Source organism: Haliaeetus leucocephalus, unplaced genomic scaffold, assembly GCF_000737465.1.
Source record: "Haliaeetus leucocephalus isolate CR32 unplaced genomic scaffold, Haliaeetus_leucocephalus-4.0 Scaffold306, whole genome shotgun sequence".
Classification (NCBI taxonomy): domain Eukaryota; kingdom Metazoa; phylum Chordata; class Aves; order Accipitriformes; family Accipitridae; genus Haliaeetus; species Haliaeetus leucocephalus.
Genome location: NW_010972742.1, coordinates 2311127 through 2334346, shown reverse-complemented (window position 1 = coordinate 2334346; position 23220 = coordinate 2311127). Strand labels below are relative to the sequence as shown.

Sequence of the window (23220 nt, the reverse complement as noted above, 5' to 3'; positions counted from 1 at the left end):
CGGCTTCTTGTGTGACCGTCGGCATCTCCTTCCACCCCGTGTCACGGAGCAGGAAAAATCCCAGTGCTGGCAACACAAGTGAGCCAAAACCTACCATCAAAGCAACAAGTGTTACAGGGAGCAAAACCCGCTGCCCCATCTCGCAACCACTCGCTCCCTTTTCTGAAGGCCGGTGCTACAGCACAGCCCTTGGTACCCGCCTCCCGAAAAAGCCTTGGGCTGCATCCCTGCATGAAGGGTGAGCAGGGCTGGCTGCGAGGAGCCTGCCTGCACACGGGTCCCGGCCCAGCAGCAGGACCCTCTAACCTCCCTTCCCTATGGGAAGCGGAAAAGCTCCGGTTCAGCAGAGCTGCGGTTTCCATGTTCAGCCGGAGCACATCTCCCCCCAGGGCTGTGCACACTGCCTCCAGCAGGCTCCCTGGCCAATATACTTCTTAAATGAACATATCCAATTTGTGGGGCTGCAAAAACAGCGCAGTACGCTCCAGAGCATGCCTCCCACAACAAACCTGCCACACGCACACAAAACCATCAGGCAGCACAGGGGAAAAGCAGGTGCCTTGACAGGGTAAAGAGCAGAACCTCACAGTCACACCTCCTGCTGCTGGACCTCCCGTGAGGGGCTCCCTGCTATTTACTGCACTTCGCCCAGCTCCTGGGGGACACCAAAGATGCCACCTCAGCCCAGAAGATCCAGTGCCCTGACTTTAACCGCTGCCGGTGAGTGATCACTTGTTGTTTCCAGCACAACTACAGGCAGCTTCCACTGCTGCTTCCACCTGGGTTTCCACCTTGAGCCAAGAGGCACCACTGCTGCACAAGGGCCAACCCGCACCTCGCTCCGGGCTGGGCAGGTGCCAGCGATTGCAGGTGACACAGAGTTCCCGAGCATCACCGGCTTGGCCATGGGCACCCTGCACAGTCCCAAGGGCTGGGTATAATTACAGGCAGGTAATTAGCAAAGCCCAGGCCTGGCTAAGCCACTCACCTGGCGGCACATCCTTTCCAGGCCCCCCCCAGAAGCCCGGCCTTTTTTGGGCCAGCTCAAGTATAGGCGCTGTCAAGGTGAGCCCTGGAGACACTCTGGCTATGACGAGCCGCAGGACCTGCGTCACAGCACGTGCGAGGAAAACTCTCGTGGGGTCTGGTTCTTCTCATCGCACAGAGCGGAGCAGAGCCAGCCTGGGCTCTGCCTGCCGGGAGGGGGGTGGCATGAGCTGGTGGCAGAGGGTCCCGGTCCAGAACCTATACATATAATCTATACTCTATAAACCCCTGGGGGGAGTACCCGCACGGCCGGAGCACAGCCGTGCCCAGGCAGCATCCCCCAGCTTTGCACACCTGCTCCAGGCAGCATCCCATCGGCACCACCGAGGGGCTCGGCTCGCGCAGGGCAGAGGAACAACGGGACAAAGGGAGGATTTTCAAACACGGCACACGAGCAATGGCAGGACCTCTGCAAAGCAAGTGAGTCAGCCCCCAGCGCTGGAAACGCCTCTCGGGCAGCGCTCAATGGAAAGAGCCTGTTGGCTCCTGGCAGCTGCTGGGCAGTGAAAGGCTCCCAAACAACAGACACTGCGCTTGGGACAGGGGCAAGCAAAAAAACTGTAAGAAACACAGCCGAATTGGTGTTACTGTCCCAGTGAGCACACAGCACTTGAGCAGAGGGTGCCCCAAGCCTCCTGACACGACGTGCTCTTTTTAAAGCCCCAGCTCGTGGAGTTGCAGAAACACATAAAAATCTCAGTGCTAACTCAAAGATGAGTTTCTTCCCCTTTAGCTCACAAAGAAACCTTGAAAATAACATGTCCAAAAGGCTCAGAGACAAAACAAAAGCAGAGCCTGTGCCTACTTGTACATTCTTTATAAAGCTCCATATTTTAAACTCAGCCTCCTAAATTACACAGCTGTTACAGCCAAACACACTTCTGTATCAGAAATGTGTATCTTGAGAAAGTGATGCTCATTTCCACTCTATTTTTAGAAGACAAAAACCTGCTCACCTCACAGCCAACCTGCCTTCCTGCCACAGCCTGACCTTCTCCACACCGCTCTGCTCTCACTGCTTCTGGCACCCACTTCTCTGAGCAGTCTCGTGCTGCAGCTCTTGCCGCACTCGGAGGGATCTCAGGGGTCTCCTCCTCTCCTATTTGTACTTCGTGTTCATTTGGAAACTGATAAACAAATCCATCACTTCAAATGAAGTGTTTTGAGCCCTTTGTGGTGGTGATTAAGTGTGCAAGTGTGACCTGCACATTTTAATGCTTCTCTCCAGCTTGATTTAAACAAAGGACCTCAACGCCATATCATAAAAAAAGACGCGAAACCAAAGCGCAAACACAGACCTGACCTGCCTTTCCTGTCCCATCTATTTGTCAGACAGCTTCCTCAATTTATCCCTTTTCTTCCTATGGGTGAGCTAGCTGTCTGCCTGCTGGAGCTTCCTACTGTTTATCCATCCTTCCGGCTTCTCTGTTCTTACACAGCACCTATCACGACAGCATCCAAGAACTGTACAAAATCCAGAAGTTCTTCCTCCATGGCAACGCTATGAGAAAAACTGGCAATACTTTAACCTGTCTGTGAAAGCCTGCCCCAGCCCTCTGCATGCCCCAGCTCTCCAGGCTCTTACAAGGCTCCCTCAGTAATGACCATCAGCATCTTCCTCCTGGAGATGCTGGCAGAGGCAGAAGTCCTCGTGCCAACCTCACTGTTCAAAAGGCCAGACCTTCAAAAGATCCACACTGAAAAAATCCAAGTATATTTTGCATTTCTCTTGCTGGTTTACTCTCCAAGCCTTAGTTCGTATTCTCCAGCCTTTCCCTCAGCAACCATTAACATAAGAATGTTTCTTTCTTCCTTAAATAATGATGGAGATTGCCAAAGGACTGCTAAGTTCAGAATGCTGAGGCTTGGGGAAAACAGTATAAAACAGTAAGATTCACAGTAAAACCACGACAGCTGGCCACACCATGGGAGCAGCATCACTCCCATAGCAATAGTGACTTATGAACGCATCAGTGCTTACATATCCGTTCTTCCAGGGCAGGGACCGGTGTGGCAGCTGCCTCTGCAGCCTCCGATGGGCATTCTTCCAACGGGCAGCGCTGATCATCCATCCGGTTGCTCTGGAACTTGCTCAACAGGTCAAAGAAGCATTCCTCATCCGAAGGGGTCCGGTTGATTTTCTGGAAAGACATTAAACACAGATGAGAGTCAGAACGCCCCAAACAACTCCCCACGTCCAATTGCTCCATCTGGCGTGGCCTCGGCAACGTGTCGTGCCCTCTCCTGGTCTGTTCAGAGGACGGCTCCTGGCTGTGCCCGCGGCTTGCCAAGCCCTGCAGCCTGGAGCCTGCCAGGGGTCACTGCTACTTGGTCCCTCTGTCCTCCTGGCTCTGAAATAACCTCTCCCTTTTTCCCTTGCCACTTTTCGGTGTGGAAAATCTAACACCACCCTCCTAGAGGAGGCCACAGGCAGAGCATCACGAAGGTCCCCTCTCCCGCAGGGACGCCTGAGTGGGAGTGGGGTGAAGAGCTGCTCTGCAACTTGTGCTCCACGAGATGGGGCATCCCGTGGAGACCTGCGGCCGCCCCAACAGGTCATCCACACTGTGGCTGACCCCAGAGACTCTGGGCGCTTCTGCAGCCCAAACCAGAGCCAGGCTCCTACCAGCAAGCAGATGAGCCTTGCGCAGAGCAGCCTCTGTTGCTGCAGAACATCTTGAGTGCTCAGAACAAACTGGAGGCTGAAAGGGAAAGAGGGGAGGAAAGGGGACAGCACTCACCCTGGCACTTCTCTGCAGGGAAGAGGAGCTTCTGGGCTGGCAAAGGGGTGGGCTCAGAGAAGGACTGTGGTTGGGAGCACGAGGGACGAGGGGAAAACATGCAGACGCCCTGGCTGAAGTGTTATTGTGTGCCCAGCTGAGGCTCAGCTCGAGCTCAGGCATGCCAGCACTCAGCCGTCCTTTTTAACCAGCTAAATTTAACCTTTGCGGGCCACTGCCCCTTGCACCCCCAATGCTTCCTTTCGGAGCTCCTGTGTCCTCAGCGCACCGCTTGTTGTAACAGTCACCGAGCTGCAAATGCCGCAAAATTATAGTTTTTCAGGAAAACGGTTCTTGCACAAGAGCCCCAAATAAGCACCTTGCACTAGACAGTGATATATTTAAGTCGTGCTGCAGAAGGGTTCGCGTTCAAGGCAGCCTTTCGAAAGCGCTGTGTTGTGTCCGGTTCCAGCACGGAGAGGGGCCGTGCGCCCCATGCTGGGAGAGCGAACCCAGAGTCCTGCCCTGGAGCAGCCGGTGCAGTAGGAACAGCAGATCTTTCCAAGGAGCCACTCAGAATGGGATATAAAATTAGACAGCGATAAGAGGGGCATCTGCCAGGCTCAGGAAGGGTCCCTGCGTGCTGAGCTGGTCCCACCAGATGCTGGAAGAAATACCAGAACAGAAACTAACCAAAACCTCCTACAACTGGGTCTGCCTGTGCTGAGCTATTTTCCAGCCTGGGGTTGGGGAAGGCCAATCTGGGAAGGAGCACTGGGTCCCTCCTGGGGAGCAGCACACCCCGGCAGAGAGATGGAGAGAGCACAGGGAGAGCCGGGCCGGAGCACAAGACCTTTCAGCAGAGAAAGGGATCTCCTTGGCTGTTCATGCAGCAAAGCTCCTCTCCCAGCTCTACTGGTGACCGTCCTGGGCAGCCCAGGAGCTCTCCCTCTCCTATCATGTGCAGTGCTGTTCCCAGCAGAGAGCTCTCCGTCGGGGCAGAGGCAAGCGAAGCCCTTCAAGGGAGGTCTGCAACAGGGAGACACTTGTGCTGACAGGGTTAAAGCCGCAAGTTGGATTCAGTAAATGAAGGAAAACAATTTTCCTGTATGCTAAGTGAAGCAGATGAGATGCACTCAGCTTCTATTTAGGGCAGCGTCAAAATTAGCAGCGGGCCAGAGAGGAACATTAGCAATGTGGGAACTGATCAGGGAGGGGAAAAACCCCTCTCACCTCTTTCCACGTGCCAATCCGCTAATGAAATAGCAGCTCAGAAGGACTCTCTGAACCATCAACAGTTGCACCTTGGAAATCAAAGCTTGCTTGGGCTTGAACCAAGGATGAACTACATCTATCATAGCTCTGCTATGTTGGTTTGCGTGACCCAAATTTCAGGCTAGAGGAGGAAGCCGGCTCATTCACACCAAGCCTCTCTCTAGCTTTCCCCGCAACCGCACAGAGTAAATCAGAGCAGTCGCAGGTCCACAGAAGTTTTGCCTTGCAGGGAGCAGCCGGGCAGCGCGTAGGTCAGAGCCCCCAGCTTGGGGCTTCGCCCCTGCAGAGACCAGATCCCCCCCGGGTGCATCCTGCCAGGGACCCTGCAATTTCGCATGTGGGGATCTCAGCTCAAAAGGCGCCTGGGAAAGGAAAGGATGCTCTGAATCAGTAGGAAGAGCAGCCAGTGCATGTGAATGTGGGACGGGGCTGGCTGCATGCCTGGGTACCTCCCAGTTTGGTGGCAACCGGAGGGGCAGGAGGCGAGTGCCCGTGGGCCAGCATTAGGGCTTGCACGTGCTGCGCCAGCCCGGGACGTGGGGTGCAGCAGGGCACGCGGCAGCACCCACTGACGCCAGGCTCCCTCCAGCGCTGCCCCAGGCCTGCACCTCTCTAATTAAAACGCCCAAATATGACAAGGCACGGAGTGCTTGGCTCCCTCCGCTCGCAGTCTGCTCCTAGCCCCGAGGAAGGAGCTGTGAGGGCAGATGGATGCGTAATCACACCCCGGGGCGCACCATCTGCTACCGAGCTGTGCTTACCCAGGGCTTGGCACATCCAGGATGGTCAGGAGGCTTCCCGAGAGCCAGGGCATCCCCTAACGGGGCTGAGCAACAGTCCTGCGATAGCACAGACACACAACAACCGGTCACCATGGGCCCGAGACCCAGATCCCTAAACGGTTCCTGGGCAGCAGCTTTGGTTTCCAGCCTCGAGACCACTTCTCACCCCATGGCTGGTGTCCCTGCCTGGCCTCATTCCCCATGCTCTGCCTCATCCCAGCACCACAGCTACCCAAATTCTGCCAACTGTTACTTTCCTCCGGTCAGCCAGCCTCCATCACGTACAAAGAGGGAAACCAACCCCATTTGCACTGGACAGAGGGACCCGGGGCTTTTGCTGGCACCCACAGCCTGGGGGCTGCTGGCACTGCAGAGGTCACCCCCAGGGCAGCTTTGGCTGCAAACACGCTTGCCCTTGGCATGGCCATGGAGACACACACGCCTCTCCCACGCAGGGACACGGACAAGCACGGAGCCTCTGCTCCTGCTCCCCAACCTCTGGCAGAAGAGGGACGACCACCATCCCAGGCAGGTGGAGGTCCCATAGGTGGGGGTCAGAGCTTTGTTCCAGTTTTTTGTGAGCAGTATTTCCACCTGAGCACTGCCAGCTCATCGGAGAGCTGAGCTACCTGGCTAAAGACAGCCCGGGCGCAGGACTCACTCACCTGAAACAGGTCTCCCTCACTGGAAGGCATCCAGGCTTTTGCATACATATATTTGCTGGTGGATGAGGAGGTTGTTTAACCTGCCAGGTTGGATTCAGGATGTGTAAAACACAGCTGAGGCATTGGAAAGGCAGCGAAGAGCAGCTGCAGGGAGCGATTGGGTGCCTGCTGCTGCTCTCCCTGCAGCGATGCCGCCCCAGGTTGTCCCTCTGCTCAGCCGGGACCAGCAGCTCTTCAGGCTGCCCCAAGCCCCTGCCTCTCCCAGGCTGCAGGTCACTGCCCTGCGGAGCACAAACACACCCTATTTCCTCTCCGATAAACTCTCACTCGTACTAAATAAAACCTTTCACAGTCTTTGGATGAGAAGGTCCTGGGCTGCCCGGCTCTGCCCCCCAGGCACAGGAGTGCAGGGCACAGACCAGCATCTCATGGGGAAATCCCTCAGATTAGCTGCTCTGGATGCACAGGTGAGGCCAAAGCTGAAGTGATCCCATGCAAAGCAAAACAAAGTCAGAACAGACTCCTGTGCCTAAACCCCCTTGGCCATTTGCACCCGGATTCAGGAAAGCCATTAAACAAATGTAGAAGGCCTAATTGCAAGAGCTAAAACACTTTCTACCTCCCAACACCCAAAGCCACAGCCCACAAATGCCCCGCAGGGTTTCCACCCTTGGATGCCACTGCCCTGCAGGGTCTCTGCAGAGAAGAGCCTTTCTCTGACACGTTCCCGTTCCAGAGCCCCATCCCGGGATTGGCAGAGGACATGTTAATTATTTCCGTGCTAGTTTCACATGGTGTTTCCATCCCTGAGGGCCCTGTGGAGCAGGACACAGTGCTCCCTGGCAGGCAGATGGGGGTGGTCCTTTTGCCCGGCCCCACACACACATCCCAGGCCAGGAGCGGTAAGTCCTTGGTCGGAGCAGGTCAATGCCACTGGCACCGTGCTTTCCGCACGGTTTTCTTTCTTTTCTTTCATGGCTTTCTGCTCCATAACGCCGCTCCTGGGGAGCACCCTGTCCCCAATCTTGCTTTGCCACCCAAGCAGCCCACACCCACCACCGCCGGCCCCAGCCGTGCTCCCCCACCACACACGGGCACCTGCTCTTAGAAATACCCTCAACCGAACAGCTCTGGCAACGGCGGATTCTCCCACAGCTTCCTGCTGCCCCCACAGGGTTTAAAGTCAGCTTGGGCAGTGCCAGAGGGCTCCCCGGGAAGCAGCAGCAGCAGCCAGGGTGGGATACAGCTCTCCCCGCATTTGCTGCTGAGCCCCACCAAAAGCCTGTCTGATTATGGCCATGCAACAACACGCTCCCGGGTTGCTCCAGGGACAGGGCTCCAGAGGTCCCCAAGGACCACGGCGGATGATTTCTGCTCTGGCAGAGCCACGGCACATCCTCCAGCGATTCCTGCCACCGCCACGTGCCAAGAGCACCTGCTGTACCACGCACGGGTGAAACGTTCCCTTCGAAGGGAGCTTCGCCCACCAAACCAAACTGCAGGTGCTCTCATGAGCTACCCAAAGGGCCAAACCTTGTTCCTCTGTCAGATCAGCTTCTCCTTTCGCAGCTGGTGTCCCCACAGGGCGCTGGCCTGCCTTTGGTTCCCCTCCTCTCCTCCAGGCTCAACTTTTTGCAGACATGCCCCGATGCAGCAAGGAGCTGTCAAGCTCAAGGACCGCTCGCGGCGGCTTCATCCAGCCCTCTGAGGGGGACGGTGCTGTCCTACCTGTGGGCAGGACCTGCTGCCCAGCGGTGGATGGACCCCAGTGGGTCTGGCACAGCGGATCCAGCTCAGGAGCTGCTGCTCAAAGGCGATCTGGCTCTGGCGTGTGGGCCAGGTCAGGGATGAGGTGAGGATGGCAGCAGGTTCAGTGATAATGCAGCAGTTTTCACCATTACTCCCTCAGAGAGCACTGCCTTGGCATTTAAACGTGTCCACCACGAATACTCCTCCTCACCTTATTTCAGGGAAGAGACAACGTGGAGATGAAGTGACTTGACCAAGTCCTGCAGTGACGCAGTGGCAGAGCTGGGACAGGACCCAGCGATCGGTCCCCAGTGCCAAGCTCTCGACTGCGGACTGTTCTTGGAAAAATTGTGCCCCTTGTTCTAGCAGGTGCTTATCTGCCCAGGGCCTAGCAGATATTCATTCCAACACCTCTACACCCGCGTGCCATGCCTTATCTGTCTCTCCCTCTATAACGCAGATACATCACAACTGCTTACCTCCTCTCTTTTCAAGGCAGCCAACCTCAAAGTCACCAGGCATGAGTGGGGCAGGGGTGGTGCTGGTGACTGCCAGTGCTGAAAGCACTTTATCCCGGACAGCCCCACTGCTTGCCAGTCCCCTCCACACGGCTTTTCTCTATCCCTGCATCACCCCAACACCTCGCCCTGGACAAACCCACCACAGGGGCCAGCACCACTGGCATGGCCACAACCCCAAACCCCCTCACCTCGTAGGTACATCAGGCACTGAATTAACTTCCCCAGCTCATCGCTTCACCTGGTGAAAGGCACCGGAGGGCAGGTTTGCAGAAAGCCTCCCAGAAGACAGGGGGAGGCTGGAGGACAGGAGTGGAAGCAAACCCATGGCCAAAAGCCGCAGCCTGTTTTACCAGGAGGTGAAACGCCTGGAGCATCATCTTGGGGCTCGGGAGCGGGGGTCTCCCAGTCCCCGGCCACCAACACCTCGGCTGGAGTCTCCACTCCTTGATGAGACCGTCATCTTCAAAGTCAGAAAAGCTGTTAAACTTGCCCAGTCTTTGCTGAGGACAGCACTTCCCTTTCAATGCCAATCCTCGAGCACTGCTGCCACACTCCCTCTAAAAGGCAGGGCTGGCCGGCAGACACCCCGTCCTCCCCCAGTAAGCACTGCCAGCCACAGAAAACCACCAACCGCACTTGTCACACTCTGCTGTAAGACATCAGCAGACACTCGAGCAGCCTGTGCATTGCTTGCATCTATTTCCCAGAAAGTTGCAAAAATATTAATAATAAAAAGTTCAAACTGAAGCTACCTGCAAACTTTAAAAAAAAACAAGCACACACAGGCAATATCCAAGCCTGGCCTGAGTAAATCTCTCTTCTCTATCTACCTCCTTCTCTCACCCCCGATCTAGCCTCTCGTTTCAGAGGACAGAAGGGAAACACAAACAAAAACCAAGTTTTACTTACTGACCTCAGCAGCCAGCTCTTCCCCAGGCTCCAGCTTTTACATATCCACGGGCGAGAACAACCTCACCTCGCCAGGCAGAGGCTGGCGATGCGGGGCTGCCGCTTCGATGCTCTTTAGCTACCGCTAGCAGCCAGAGAGAGCTCTCTCCAGCTCCGCTCCGGCTGCCGGAGCAGAGATTTATGCGGAGCGCGCAGCCATGTGAAGAACGTCGCCAGCACCAGTGACCCACTGGGTGCGAGATGCAGCTTAAAGCGACAGCCCTGCTCGCCACGCTCCTCCCGGAGTCACTCCTGTGCCCTTGCACGAGGGGGTGGACTCCAGCGAAGCGCTCGTCTCTCCCTCACCTCGCTGCCACGATCCTAGTGTTATTAGATGATGCTCTTAAACACACAGTGGAGCTATGCGAATATTTAGCTTTCCTTCCACCTCCTCACCTCCTACCCACCACACACACTTTACCTTAAAAATAGATTGGGATCAATTTTCCTAAACTACATCTGCAAACACACTCAGCTCTACAGGCACACGCACCACGACAGTAAATGCACTGTGCACATACAGACACAATATGATCACTCAGATTTAAAGCACCAAAATATTGAAGGACCATTTTTAGCTCCAGATAGTCCTCCTGCTCCTCATATTATTAGATACGTGATTTTTTTTTTTTGTCCTCTTGCAAAAGCCAAAGATGCTCAGCCATAGGCATCCTTGATTTAAATGTACCACTGTTTAACGGACGGACATTTCTAATTGCAATAAGGTTTTAAACATGGAAAGATGGAAATGCTACGTAACAGCCAAAGAGCTGCTCTTACCTCCCATTTGTGAAACGTGAATGTGAAATGTGGATTTCTGACACTGAAATGGGTCACTGGAAAGAGAAGCAGCTTGCCAAAGGCCACCTGGCAGGGCAGCAGCAAAACGAGGACAGAGTCCCGTTGGCACTCTCGGCTCTCTGTCCACACTGTCCTCTTACACTTCACTCTCATTTTTCATTGCAAAAGTAGGAAGTTTCTTTATCCTGAACAAATGCAGCTTTGGGGGACTGCCTGTGCCTTTCCATACCAGTAAATTTATTTCCAGGAGCCACCCAGTAATTAGAAACATGGAAACTGTGTGGGGTCCGAGATCAGGACTCCTGGCTCGGTACCTGGCTCTGGCCCCTGCCAGACTGCACACAGGGCATGGCGGATCTCAGCCCCCAGACCCCTCCTATCCACCAAGAGGGGCTGGGAAGCCTCTCTGGGCTTCGCAACAATCCTGACCCAAAGGACAAGGCATCACGGATGCATAAAGCATCTCCAGGAGGAGAGCAGCAGGGCTGGGGCAGCCGTGGTCGGGGACTGCAAATCCATCGGTGCCGACCTGGCTGACGGGGGGGGGGTCAGGCTGTGCTCAGGGGCAAACACAAGCTCTGAAGCAACAAGTGATAAAACACCCTGTGCTGATGAGACACGGGCAGAACCGCCGCGGTGGGGATGCTGCAGACATGCAAGAAGACCCTCCGCAGCACCAGTGATGCTGGCCAGGATCTGTCCTGTGGGGCAGCCCCATCTGTCATGTGCCAGGAGAAGAGGCCAACTCTCCTTCACACAGGACCTTGCAAAATCCTCGTGTCAGGACAGAGCGGGCAAAAGGCAATTACTCTGCACCTATTTTGTTCTGATGCCACAGGCTATGGAAGGCAAGAGACAACTGGGAATCAGCCTCAAACTAAGCTGCTGCCTGGGGAGCTCACATACTAAACTTCAATTTAGTTTGCAATTTAATTTTTTAAAATGCTACAGCAACTGAGGAGGGAAAGAAGGTGCAAGGAAGGGCAAGGAGCAGGGCACAGCCGATCTGCTTGCTGTCGCGCTCGGTGTGGGGGCAGAGACATCGCTGCAGCTCTCGCGAGCAGAACGTCTGTGCTGCGGCCACCGTTTCCCTGCTGCTGCGCTGCTGGGGAGCTGAGTTAAGGGGATACTTTGGTGGAGAGGGGTAAGAGGGGAATGAACCAGAACTGAGACTCTGCCCCTTACCTGAAGAGCTGAGTTGACTTGGGACAGCTATGAAAGGGGGCATTTGAAGCTGGTATTGGGGGTGAAATGCAGGAGAAAGGAGCAGAGCCCACACACAAGAGGTCAGTGCTTGGAACAGCAAGAGGAAGCAACTTTTTGCATTTGAGTTTAGGATGCAGCAAATGAGAGCGAGTGAGCCGTCTGCGATCTGCAGAGACACCACCTGCAACTTCAGACTCCAGGTCTCGCACCAGGGAGCTGTGAGCGTGCGCCCGAGGGTGCCCTCGGCACGCAGGTGCCCGTCAGCGCGTTTTGCAAACTGCACAGCCACAGCCCCTGGTGCAGACCATTCACACGCTGCTCAAACACAACGTGTGCACCGTGCTTTCCTTGTAGGATGAAATTATCACCCTTACTTGGACTGTTTTCAAAGATTTTTTTTTTCCTTTAAACAACTCGCCCACTCATCCCTATAAACGCCGGTGCTAAAAGCTGGTTCTGTTGTTAAGATTTCAAATAACTTGGGTTTTATTGTTTCAAACAAAATCAAAATAACTCACCCACGCTCCCTCCTTCCTGAATACAGTAACTGCTGACCTGTTGGGAGCATGCCCTACTGCCACACGTGGCTTAAATCCACCCCTTTGGATCAATAGCAGGTGACAATATCGTTTTCGCTTTTATTTTGAGACAGTGTGGCAGGCCTGCGTGGGTGTCTGGCTGAAGTGTTACTGACACCTTTGCTACTTGCAGTGCTGATCCGACCACCTGAAAAGTTAGCACAAACGTGCTCAGATTTGGCCACTTTGTGCAGCAATCTTATTAATTCTGGATTTGCACTTTTTCCCCAGCTACACTGTCATCTACCTGAAATCACAGGTAGCCAGCCCTCACTGCTGAGACCAGTGCATCCATGGCACGGAAATTACTTCTATTTTCTCTTTGAGAGGCAATATATTAGTCAGCATATTCAAACAGTCCTCAAAGAGCTACAACAATATTCTGTAGTTCATGTAGCAACTTTCCCACATAGGATTTGACAGCACTTACCATTGCCAGTCTGGGTTTCCCTGTCACCATTTAATAGAAACACACAAGCCTAGATTTAGCACCTAAAGCTTAAATTACTAACCAAGGAGACAAGTTAGAAGCATTATCATTCCAGGTCAGTCTCTCCAGTCCACAGAAGAAGAGGGGAAGCTCCAGAGGCCAATTTGACCCATCAAAAACCCGGAGCACCCCTTAAATACCAAAACTGGGAGTGAACCTGAACTACTTGGTCGAAACAAGTCAGGTTACAGACAGATGCCAGCAAGCAGTAAGTTTTTGGAGCATAACCAATGCCCACCCTCACACAGAGCTGCGGTACCTGGCCGTGCACACCGTTACACACCCAAGCAGGAAAGCACAACATTTTAGCTGAAACTAGTTGCAGTGATTTACTTTGCAGTTGGAGGGAGGTGGAACTAGGACCACACTCAGCTGTTGAGTCTCAGCTGAGTGGCAGTAATTTGCTAAACCAAAATAACTCCGTTGCTTTAAAGGATATAACCCATATTCTTGATTAATTAGCACAGAAGCCAAGGTTAACATACAGTGCTCAACTCCCAGTCACCTACTGTATCCACTAGTCCGCACCACCACCTCCCCACTTCCAGCCCTACCGAGGAGTAGGAGGTGATGGAGGAGACAGGTGCCTATAAGCCCGCTGCCAGTGAAGGAGACGCTCGTCTTCAGCGATGGAAATGATCCAACGCTCCCCCAGCAGCAGATATGCCCTCCTCCCCACAATATACTGTGCTCGGTGCATCTGAAATTGGAACCTACTGACAATTTGCTTTGAAAACGCTTTGCAAAAAAAGCCTACTTGTCTCTGGATTGCCAAAATTGTGCTGCTTTCTTGAAACGTACTTTTATTTAGACACCTACTTGCTCTTAGCATAGCGTTGTTTTAAAAACCAGCTGAACAGATGCAGCACCTTTACCAGGGGTGGTAACGATCGGGTAAAGTTAGTCGGTGGATCCGCACACACCCGTCTACATTAGCACCCATAACGCACATCTAACCTTCATATAAACACCCTTCACTGCAGCAAACGCCCAAATCTTAATTATTATTTACTCATATTCCAGTAATGCCTGAAGGCTGCGCTCAAGATCAAGGCCTTGTTATGCAAGGCACCCCACAAAACATGAAATCCTGGCCCTGCTGGGGGCAGGGAGGATGCTGGGGCTGGTACCCATGGGTTTACCATTTCAACGATCGTCAGACACAGCCCTTCTCAGAAGAGCTTAAACAGGTAAGACAAAAATCACACGCAAACACAGGAACAGCTTCTCCTATCAGCAAAAAGCAGCTTTTGCTCTGGTACGTGCTAGTTAAAAGGGCAAGATGAAACTACACCCCATTTGGGGAAGGCAAAGACAGGGAGGCTGATTTGCTCCACGTGACAGTTCCCAGAGAATACTAGGATGCAAATGGCTTTAGATACAGCTAAAAAATCCTTCAAGGACTTTTCTGCACATCCCAGGGGAGTTGCACCTCCTGCACCCAAGCATATTCAGCAGGCTCACTCTTTGCTGGCTCTCAAGAGAGGGCTGCACTGATCTGCAGAAACTGGTTCCCCCTCTCCTCCAGCAGAACGAGCACTGCAGGGAACTGCACCCCTCTGTGGTACAGACACCACGATCCAGGATGGAAAAGTTGGATCCACGGGATAGTTCGGGACCCTTCTCTAACTGCACATCTCCCCAAGAAGCTTCCCCCGCTCTCCCTGCACGCAAAGCACTTAACCGGGCTCAGCTCTCTGCCAGGTTCGGGCTGCAGTCTTCTGGGGCCGCATGGGGAACAGGAAGGAGCCGGGGGCTCTGAAAAACCATTATTTAGGCTTTTTTAGATTAATTGGTGTTAATTGCCTTGGGAGGCTCAAAAATAGCACTGCTAATGGGAAATGTGGACGCAGGCTGAAGGTGAGGTGCGAGCAGAGGCTCGTGATTGCCACGTTAACCCCGGACACGGGTTGTGCCCTGGCCAGCAGGCAGCCAGCAGTGACTGCCAAAAGCAGGGTGACCTTCTCCTGTCCAGCTGGGATTTGCTTGCCTGCACCTCTAACCCTGACATCCCCCCCCTCCCGACAGCTCCATTCACACTCATACAGGGGCAGAGGGAGCTTTCCTGCTGCCACAACGGTTTTTTATCATGAGAGCTCCAAGAAACAGCACTTGAACCTTCTTCATTTCAGGCTCCTTTGATTTATGGATTCACATCTTTCTCCTTACTCCTGCAACCATGGAGGACCCTCAGCCAGCTCCCAGGGAGCCTCGGTTTCCTGCACCTACAAGCACAGACACAAAGAGAACCCAGAGAGACCCCAAAACCTCTGCTCACCCCAAGACTATCCTAAATCCAGAAGAGAGGACTGGCTTTGGATGGGACCATGTCTATCCATAAGCAGTGGGTTAGAGAACAACCTGCCCGTCGCCTGGGTCATTGAACGCTCCTGCCTGACCGCCAGCGAATACTGGGGACGGAGCTGCGCTGGTGATGAACGAAGGCAGCGGGGTGGCCCCTGGGCAGGATGCCCAAGTGACCACACTGGACAAGCTGCTCACAGGCTGCAATCTGGCCTCTCGCAAGCTGGGCAATAACAGACAAAAGCCAAACTTGCCCCAAGGTTGTGCTGTGTTTGTGTCTTCTGGGAGAGCCTCCAGTGCTGGAGCCCTGTCCAGCAGCTGGTAACAGCCACTATCAAAGATAAGATACAGACAAAACTGGTCTGATTATACACGCTCCTGCACTGCTACAGGTCTGTCCTTAAACGAAACCCAAAGCCCATATTATTAGGGTGCATTTCCTTGTTTTTTAAATATAGTTCATATAAACAGAAACACAAGTTACTGGTACAGATAAGATTATCTACGTAGACCCACCAAGCAACAGAACAACACACATCACGGCTCCAGCAAGCACAACCAGACTACGCTCCCTTCCCAGCCTCAGTCCACCCATAGAGACCGGCCAGGTCCATCAGGCACTCATCCTTACGTGCCACGGCTGGGAGCTCAGTCCCCGGCGCTGCCACAGATACAGGTTACTGCTGGCACAGCCATGCTACCTCTCGCACTCGCATTTGCCTGAGCAAGAGATAGTTGTAGAAGAAAACCAAACAAAATCCCCGGTCACCAGAGGCCCCTGTGTCATCTGGTGTCATCATAGCTCCAGTGATTTAAGCAGAGTTATGCTGATTTACATTCAAAGAGAACCTGAGCTAAGATTTTTTTTTTTTTCAGCTCTTCTCGCATGTGCAGTTTATTAAATGCGAGAGGCCAGAACTGTGAACTTACAAAGTGCCCCAGGCACCGCAGAGACCCTAGAAATGAATGAAGAGTTCCAGATTTTGAGAGAAGTCAAATATTTCGAGTTTTATTGCTCTGGGTCTGGCTTCAATTCATCCCTGTTTTTAGTATTGTTCTCTTTAAAGTGACAGTTTCTAGGAAATGGTGAGCGTAACATCTCTCTTACTGTCTCATACCACTTGACGGCTGACAATTTGCTGGGAGAAAAAGGCTGTGCAAGGAGGAACGCAGACCTCAATTATGGCTTCAAGGTGCCAATAACTGAAAACTCAGTTACAGTGAGTCAAGGGAAGAAGAATGTATTTCGGTAGCTTGGTTAGTCAGCTCCAGCCTGGACCACTGGACTAGCCGGTCTGCAGACCTTCTGTCGTAACCTCCAGAAAAGATCTGCTGGGGGACCTTGGAGAACCAGTTCAGTTTTCACCTCCTTCCTAGAGCAGGTTCCTCTGGTAAGAGGCTCTTTCTTATAGTTTTCTAGCTCCAAAACTGGCCTCCGCACTTAGCCAGTTATGGATGGACTATGGGATTCTCCGACATGCTTTCATACATTCCTCTGATCCTCAGCCCAAGGGATCTGAGAAGCATCCAGACCTTGGGGGTCCTTGGTGTAACTTCTGTGCACCTGAGGGCTTGGACAGCCCTCCTGCACATGGGGCAGCCATTACCTTCCTTTTTTCTGCACTCAGTTGATGCACAAGCACAGGCTTGTGTTAAATCCTGCCTCCTATCTCTTTTCCACAGCACAGCTTTGATTCATAACCCATCCTCAGCCTGGGAGGAGGAGAAACAAGGGACAGGCATAGCAGGAAGAAGCAGAAAGGGGATGGACCAGTAACAAGAATATCCCAAAGAGAGGAAGATAAGGAATTCAGCTTTCTGTCTGGGACCTTAAGCACTGAAGTATCTCACTGAGGACAAGGCCTAGAGGCAGCGACACCTTTGCCTTGCTTCTGTTCAGAGCAAAATGTGGGCAGGTCACTGCAAGGGCAGCTCTGGGACAAGCCCTGAGCAAGCAGTCCTCACCCATCTCCGCCCCAGATAAAGGATACTGATCGAGCTGCGGCCCATACAGATACCATCTGCCCTGCCAACATCAGTCCTGTCCCACAGAGTGCGTGGGAGTTATCTGCTTCTTAAGTGGTGACAGGTTCTCTTTTCTACTTAGCTTTTGTCCTCCACATCATCTGCAGGACAAAGGGGAGAGAAGAGTTAACACTTGTTCTGTGCTGTGCAGCGCACCTTGCAGGGGTCATTTCTTCTGCTTCAGCACCCCAAAGGGTCAAATATTCACAGGTGACCCAGAGATCACAGTCTGGCCTTTTTCTGGCTTAAATTAAGAAACGTCAAAACCATTCCCTGCAACCTTCAGGGGCTCCGTAGCAGAGCTGTCATTTTTCCAAAATGAAAACAGCATCAATTGAGAGTCTCCTCGGTGCTGAAAAGCCCATTGCTCTGAGCAGAGACACTCCTGGGACCTGGCTGCAAAGGGTGCTTAAAGCAGCCAGTGCCCATATCCTTCTCATAAGCTAAAGCTGTGGGTAGAAGAGATGATCGCTGCTTCTCAAATCAAGCCAGGCAGCCGTCTACATTACGCCCAAGGCATCTAAGGCAGAGTCTCTGGACTCCTATTTCTGGACTCTGCAGGGCTGATTTTAAGGAAGTCTCCTCTGGCCACCCAGATAAGCAAGGCAGAGGATGCAAAGGAAAAGCCTTGGACTGGCACAACGTGGACTGTTGTGCAGAGAGAGTGCAGGGACCCGTGCACAGCTCTGGAGACAACCGGTGTCTCACAAAACCAAACCTCGAGTCACAGAGTTGTCCGAAATGCGGTGCCATCCGCACCGAGGAGGGGCTCCCCAGAGAGAGGCAAGTGCAGCATTTGTCCCCAGCACCCTGGAGGATCAGGATGGCTCCTGCCTCACCTCTCCCTGCCACGGACACTGCTCCCTCCCCACCCAGTCTCCCAACCACACCTCACCAGGACCAGCTTCTCCTCCGTGGGATACCGAGGAGCCTGGCAGGTAATTCTGGCTTTTACTCCAACTGTGTATGCTAGCCTACCTCCCAAACCCACCCCCCCTGCATGAGAAAAAGTAACTTAATGAAGGATCATAAACCCATAAGCCTCACATCGCTGCTTGCGCAGCCCCAGCCCCGCACACCGGAGCTGCCCACTGGGAAGGGTCGTGCCTGGGTTCAGTCCCCCAGGCACGACACTTGCCTGCAGCCGAGCCTGCAAGGCCCAGCTCTGCCGTGCCTCCCTCTCACTCATACGCTCTCATTGGATAATTACAGAGAAAACCAAGGCAATTCCCAATTTTAGTGCCATTATAAAACAGAGAGGGGGAATTCATTACCTGGCAGTTGTTAATATTTAAGGAAGAAACTGATAATTTACTTATGAGGCAATGAATGCAGCAGAGGCAGTGCAAGCCAGAAAACGCTATTGCCTCCCCCCACCATCTCCGTGCAGTTACTTTGCAGAGATTTTCTATCTACCCCCTTGTTTCCCTGCCTCCCATGCTAGCGCCCAAGTCCCAGCGAGGACCAGCATGTCACGGCTCTGCACAGCAAAACTTATGAGAGCCTTGGCTCTGGCTCTGCTGCACCTCTAGGTGTGGGAGAGTGTTTTTTAAATCTCTCCTGGCTCATGCAGCATCTGTGCAACCAGCCCACCTGAGTCAGAGAAGAGGAGCTAAAGAAAAGAAGGGCCCTAGAGCTTAACAAAAAAACTCATATAGACATACGGAAAGAAAGGTCAGACAATTTAAGATGACTCTGGGGAGGCAACCTGATCACTGGCCACTTCTCTGAACAGCTCAAACCCCTGGAAGAGCCTCCTGATACCCGACAGACTCGAGCCCTCCAGAAAGTCTTCCAGCGCATCCTGCCTCCAGCTAGGAAATATCTCAGTGCAGCCTCTCTCCCAGGTCTGCGTCTGCCCAAAGCACTACAGAAGGTCCCACAAACTGAACAGGAAGATAAAGCACTACAAGAACGAGCCGCAGCTCAGTGTTTACCTGCTCAGTTCCAACAGGACTGACACCAGCACAGCAGTCTCCAGGTGTCATAGGAACAGTCTTAAATTTAGCAGCAGCCGCCTTCCCTCTCCCTGACTCTGGCTTCTCTCTTCCTCTCCATCCCCCTTGCTCTCGGTCTCGGAGCACGTTTACACTAGAAAGTCTGACCAACGATAATGGCATAATTATACCCATGCAGTTAAACAAAACATAAAGGCTGTGGGATAAACGAGGGTGTGCATTTGCACTGCGCTTGCATTGCGGTAGTTTACACATCAATGAGACAAAGAGGCTACCTCATCTTAAAAGAGAGGGAGGATGCACTGACAGCCACCATAGAGTAGCAAAGGCTGCCTGGTGCAACCCTGCCATGTTCAAGTTCCTGAGGGATTGCGAGGAAGTATCAGTTTAATCCTCTCTCAAACAATACAAGACAACCAGGGAAAAAGATGCTTCGGGGCCGGAGTGCAAGTGTCTGGGAGGAAGCCCCCGAGGCTGTATTTAACCTTGCACCCCAACATCCATCTGGCAAACTCTGCAGTCCACGGTGAAGTCACAGGGGATGGATGGGGGCACCCGACATCTGAGCGCTGCCTGGACAACACCACGATTCAGCAGGGGCAAGCAGGACCTCCCTGCCCGGCTCTGCCACGGATGCCACGCTGCCCTCCAGCTCTGCTCCCTGCCCCGTGACACCAGGAACTGAACTCTTGTTCTTGCAGGCCAGGCAGAGGGTCAACCACGAGCATCTGCTCTGTGCATCGCTCCTGCAACCTGACAATCCCCTAGTAAATCATGAGAGAGAAACCATCAAAAGAGCTCTGGCAACCTGCCTTTGGGGTGGGGGGGGGCGGTATGATCTACAAAATTTTCCCTTCTTTTATGGTTGCTTCTCACTGTAATCATAAAAAAGGTCTTATAAAAACATTTGGCCTAGGCAACGTTTGGTGATGCAGTATGCTTGCAAATTGTTCAGTGTCTAAATACATCAGCAACCCATCTCTGCAAGTCGTCACTGCAATCAAGTGCAGCTCCTCTTTCTCTTGACTATAAATGCTCTTTGCTGAGGACAGGGTGGAGGACAGATTTGAAGAGCAAGGAATTGCTCCCTTGAGCTGATGTACTCCCCTGGGAAGAGAAGAGTCCAGATGGACAGGACCATTTCTAGAGCACGGATCCCCAAGGAGGGGAGAGGATTAGGTTTGATCCTTACCTCTCTCCATGGTTTTTGCTCCAGCCGTTGGACCTTGACCCAATGAAGTGCTTTAGCCCTGGCACGTGCACAGTCCCATTGACCTCAGAGACTTTAGCTCAGTACTGACCTTCAACGCAAGGCCCAGAATTGGGGCAGGTCCCCAGCCCCTCCCCAGGCAGTCTTTTCAGGAATACACAGCCCCTTTCTTCCATAGACCCTCTCCTTTTTCCAGTGGTTGCTCTCTCAGAGAGGGGGGTGAGGGACACACAACCTCTGATATTTCTGAAGTGTTAGAAAAATCTCGTCCTTCTAGTAACCCTCTAAAACGCAGCTGTTACCAAGCCAATCAAGAGCTGGAGCATTATGACCTTCTCCCCAGCAGAGCAGAGGGGCTAAATTTATGAGCTAGCCTTTGATGTCTGCAAGCTTCACGTGGTACAAGACCTCCTGCTTTGATATTACTTTTAAAAGAGGAGACGCAGAAGGTGTGCCATGCACGTGTCCCAGGGAGCGCATGGATCTGGCCGCCTGCAACTGCAGGCACAGGGACCAAGCTCTAATGTGGCTACTAGTCCTCAGAGCTCTGCTTCAACAGAGAAACCGTGACCAAACGCATCTCACCCTCACCAGCTTCTCCCAGACCAAACCCACCTTTGCCTGTGGAGAACCAGGCACTCACAGCCCTGAGTATTCCCACAGGAGCTCCAGACCTGACCTCAAAGGTGAAGAAGACCCTGCCCTTGCCCGTCCCCCAGACCCAGGCAGTGCTGGTCTCTCTCCTCCCAGCGACCACAAGCCATGGCAGGGAAATTCCCCGACTTCACGGGGCCACGGGAGGGGTAAGGAAGCCCGTGTCTGCCCCGCCAGCGATGCAACCCTCCTGCGCGAGCTCTCCATCGTCTGCAACACCAGCATCTTCCACAGCAATGGCAGGAAGGTCTAAGCCGCACGGAGGGACCTGCTGTGGGCCCTGGCACGCTCTCCTACCTTACGCAGCACCTGGGCCATGGCTTCTCCTATCCATCCCAGCATCCCCACGGCTTTGCCAACAGGCTGAGCCCTTCTCCCAGGGCCCGACAGAGCTGCCAGCAGGGACAGGCTCCTCTCCATCCCCAAGCTCACTTCGCCTCCCTTCACTTTTCCCTGCCTCCCCTCCCCTCTCCCGCCTCCTCCCATGGGGAGTTTCCCAGCAGCTCGGTAATTAGCATCATCATCACCAATGCTAATAACGCCACCACAGCTCCTGCCATCCAAAGCTCAAACAACTTTACAGCCATCATCACGCCTCTGTAACCTCCCCAGGGTAGGCAGGGAAGCGGCATTACCCCATCACACAGATGGGGAAGAGGGAGGTAAACAAGAGGCAGTTGGTGGCAGAGATGGGCAACGAACCCGGGAGCTCTGACTCAGGCGCTGCACCCACAAGGACATCGCTGTCCCAGGGACCTGCCTGCTGCAGTAAAGCCCCTTTGGAAGGAGGTCAGAAGCTGTGTTGACAGCAGGACTTATCCAGAGATTGCATCACTCAGCTTGGGGCCTGGGATGAGTTTTTTCCTGGGCATCCCTGCGCACAGCCTCAGTTCCCCTCTGCAAAACGACCGTGGGAGAGCAGCACGCAGGACTGAGCGCGCAGTCTGAGTTCACGCCTTCTGATGGGACAGCGAGTATTGTGGCATCCCATAAAAGCACCTTAAATCAACTATTAGAGCTCACCTCTAATTAAGGACTTGCTGTTTACTGATGGATTAAAGAGGATTTTTGCTTTGAGCATTCACAAAATGAGGAATCTGGGGGGATTCTTGCCTGAACAGCCTGACCTGGGAAAGCTTCTCTCCCATTTTGGATGGGGTTTGCTACATTTGATTTTAAAAGACTCACATGGATGGGAATTACAGCTTTTCAAAAAAGCCCACCCACACTCCCATACAACAGACTGACATGGCCCTGGTAGCCCTGACAGATGGGGACAAACACAGAACACAAGGCAACGGGTTGCTTCGCTTTTGGCAAGTACCTGCAGGACGACATGGACTTTAAACATTCTGAGGTCTGGCCTATGCTACAAAGTCAGGCTGGCATCACCGACAGCTGGGAGCACCAACACAAAACAAAATTCACCTGAAGTGACCCAGCCTTGTCCACCAGGACATACTGCAGAGACATTCTTCTGGCAAAAGAGCCTTTCTGGAGGGTATTTCATGTGTGGCGGGACACGGTCTGAAGACAACCAGCTGGTGTAAGCCATGTGCCGGCAAGGCTCTGCTGCCTGCAACAGGGGTGATGGACCATTTATTCCTATGCCTGGACAAACAGCGTGCATGCAGCACCGCCAGGCACTGCAGGGATCAGGGCAGAATTTCAAATACCTCCCGAGCCTCTCCAGCTCTGGCTTCTGGGAAGCTCCTGGATTTCTGAGGGTGTTTCAGAAAACTTTAGGAAAGGGGATATAAATACAGCTGCCTTCACTTTGTGGATGCACAGGCAGCAGCAAAACCTAGTTGGAAGCTCCAGCCTCCTTGGCAAGGAAGGATGGCAGGATGCTCCACCAAGAGCGATGCTGGGAGGCTTCAGTGTCCCACCTGCATTTTGCCAAGCAAACTCCCCTCTGCCATTTGGAGCACCTGCCTACAGAGACCGCAACCCCGATCATGCCACGTAACTCTGTATAGCTACTGGTCTGAAGAAAAACCCAATAAAACACTTGTCACTGTCATTTTTATGGGATATGGACTATGGTCCATTAGATACCGAATAAAGGACATTCTTTAAAACGTAAGACAGGCAGTCACCTTCTCCTCCAGCCACGAGCACTGTTGAGTGCATTGACCTATTCTCTTCCGGGATAAAACGGGACACGTTTAGTGTCTGTAAGGAGGAAGATACCCTTTTTTCCCCATATACTGCTGCTCTGCACGTCCTCTTGAATTCACTCTATGTTGTTTCACTACCATGTGCACCAGGCAAGCCTGGGAACTGA

At 53.1% G+C, this 23220-nt stretch overlaps 1 protein-coding gene across 2 annotated transcripts in view; it reads right to left on the bottom strand.

Moving 5' to 3' along the window:
• The window catches only part of GPSM1 (G-protein signaling modulator 1), a 69406-nt gene that overhangs the window by 1068 nt on the left and 45118 nt on the right, over nucleotides 1–23220 (bottom strand). For both annotated transcript variants that reach the window (XM_010570784.1, XM_010570785.1), the window contains one exon: nucleotides 3029–3188. In XM_010570784.1, coding sequence (XP_010569086.1) covers nucleotides 3029–3188 — 160 coding nt within the window. The remainder of the gene's footprint in view (nucleotides 1–3028; nucleotides 3189–23220) is intronic.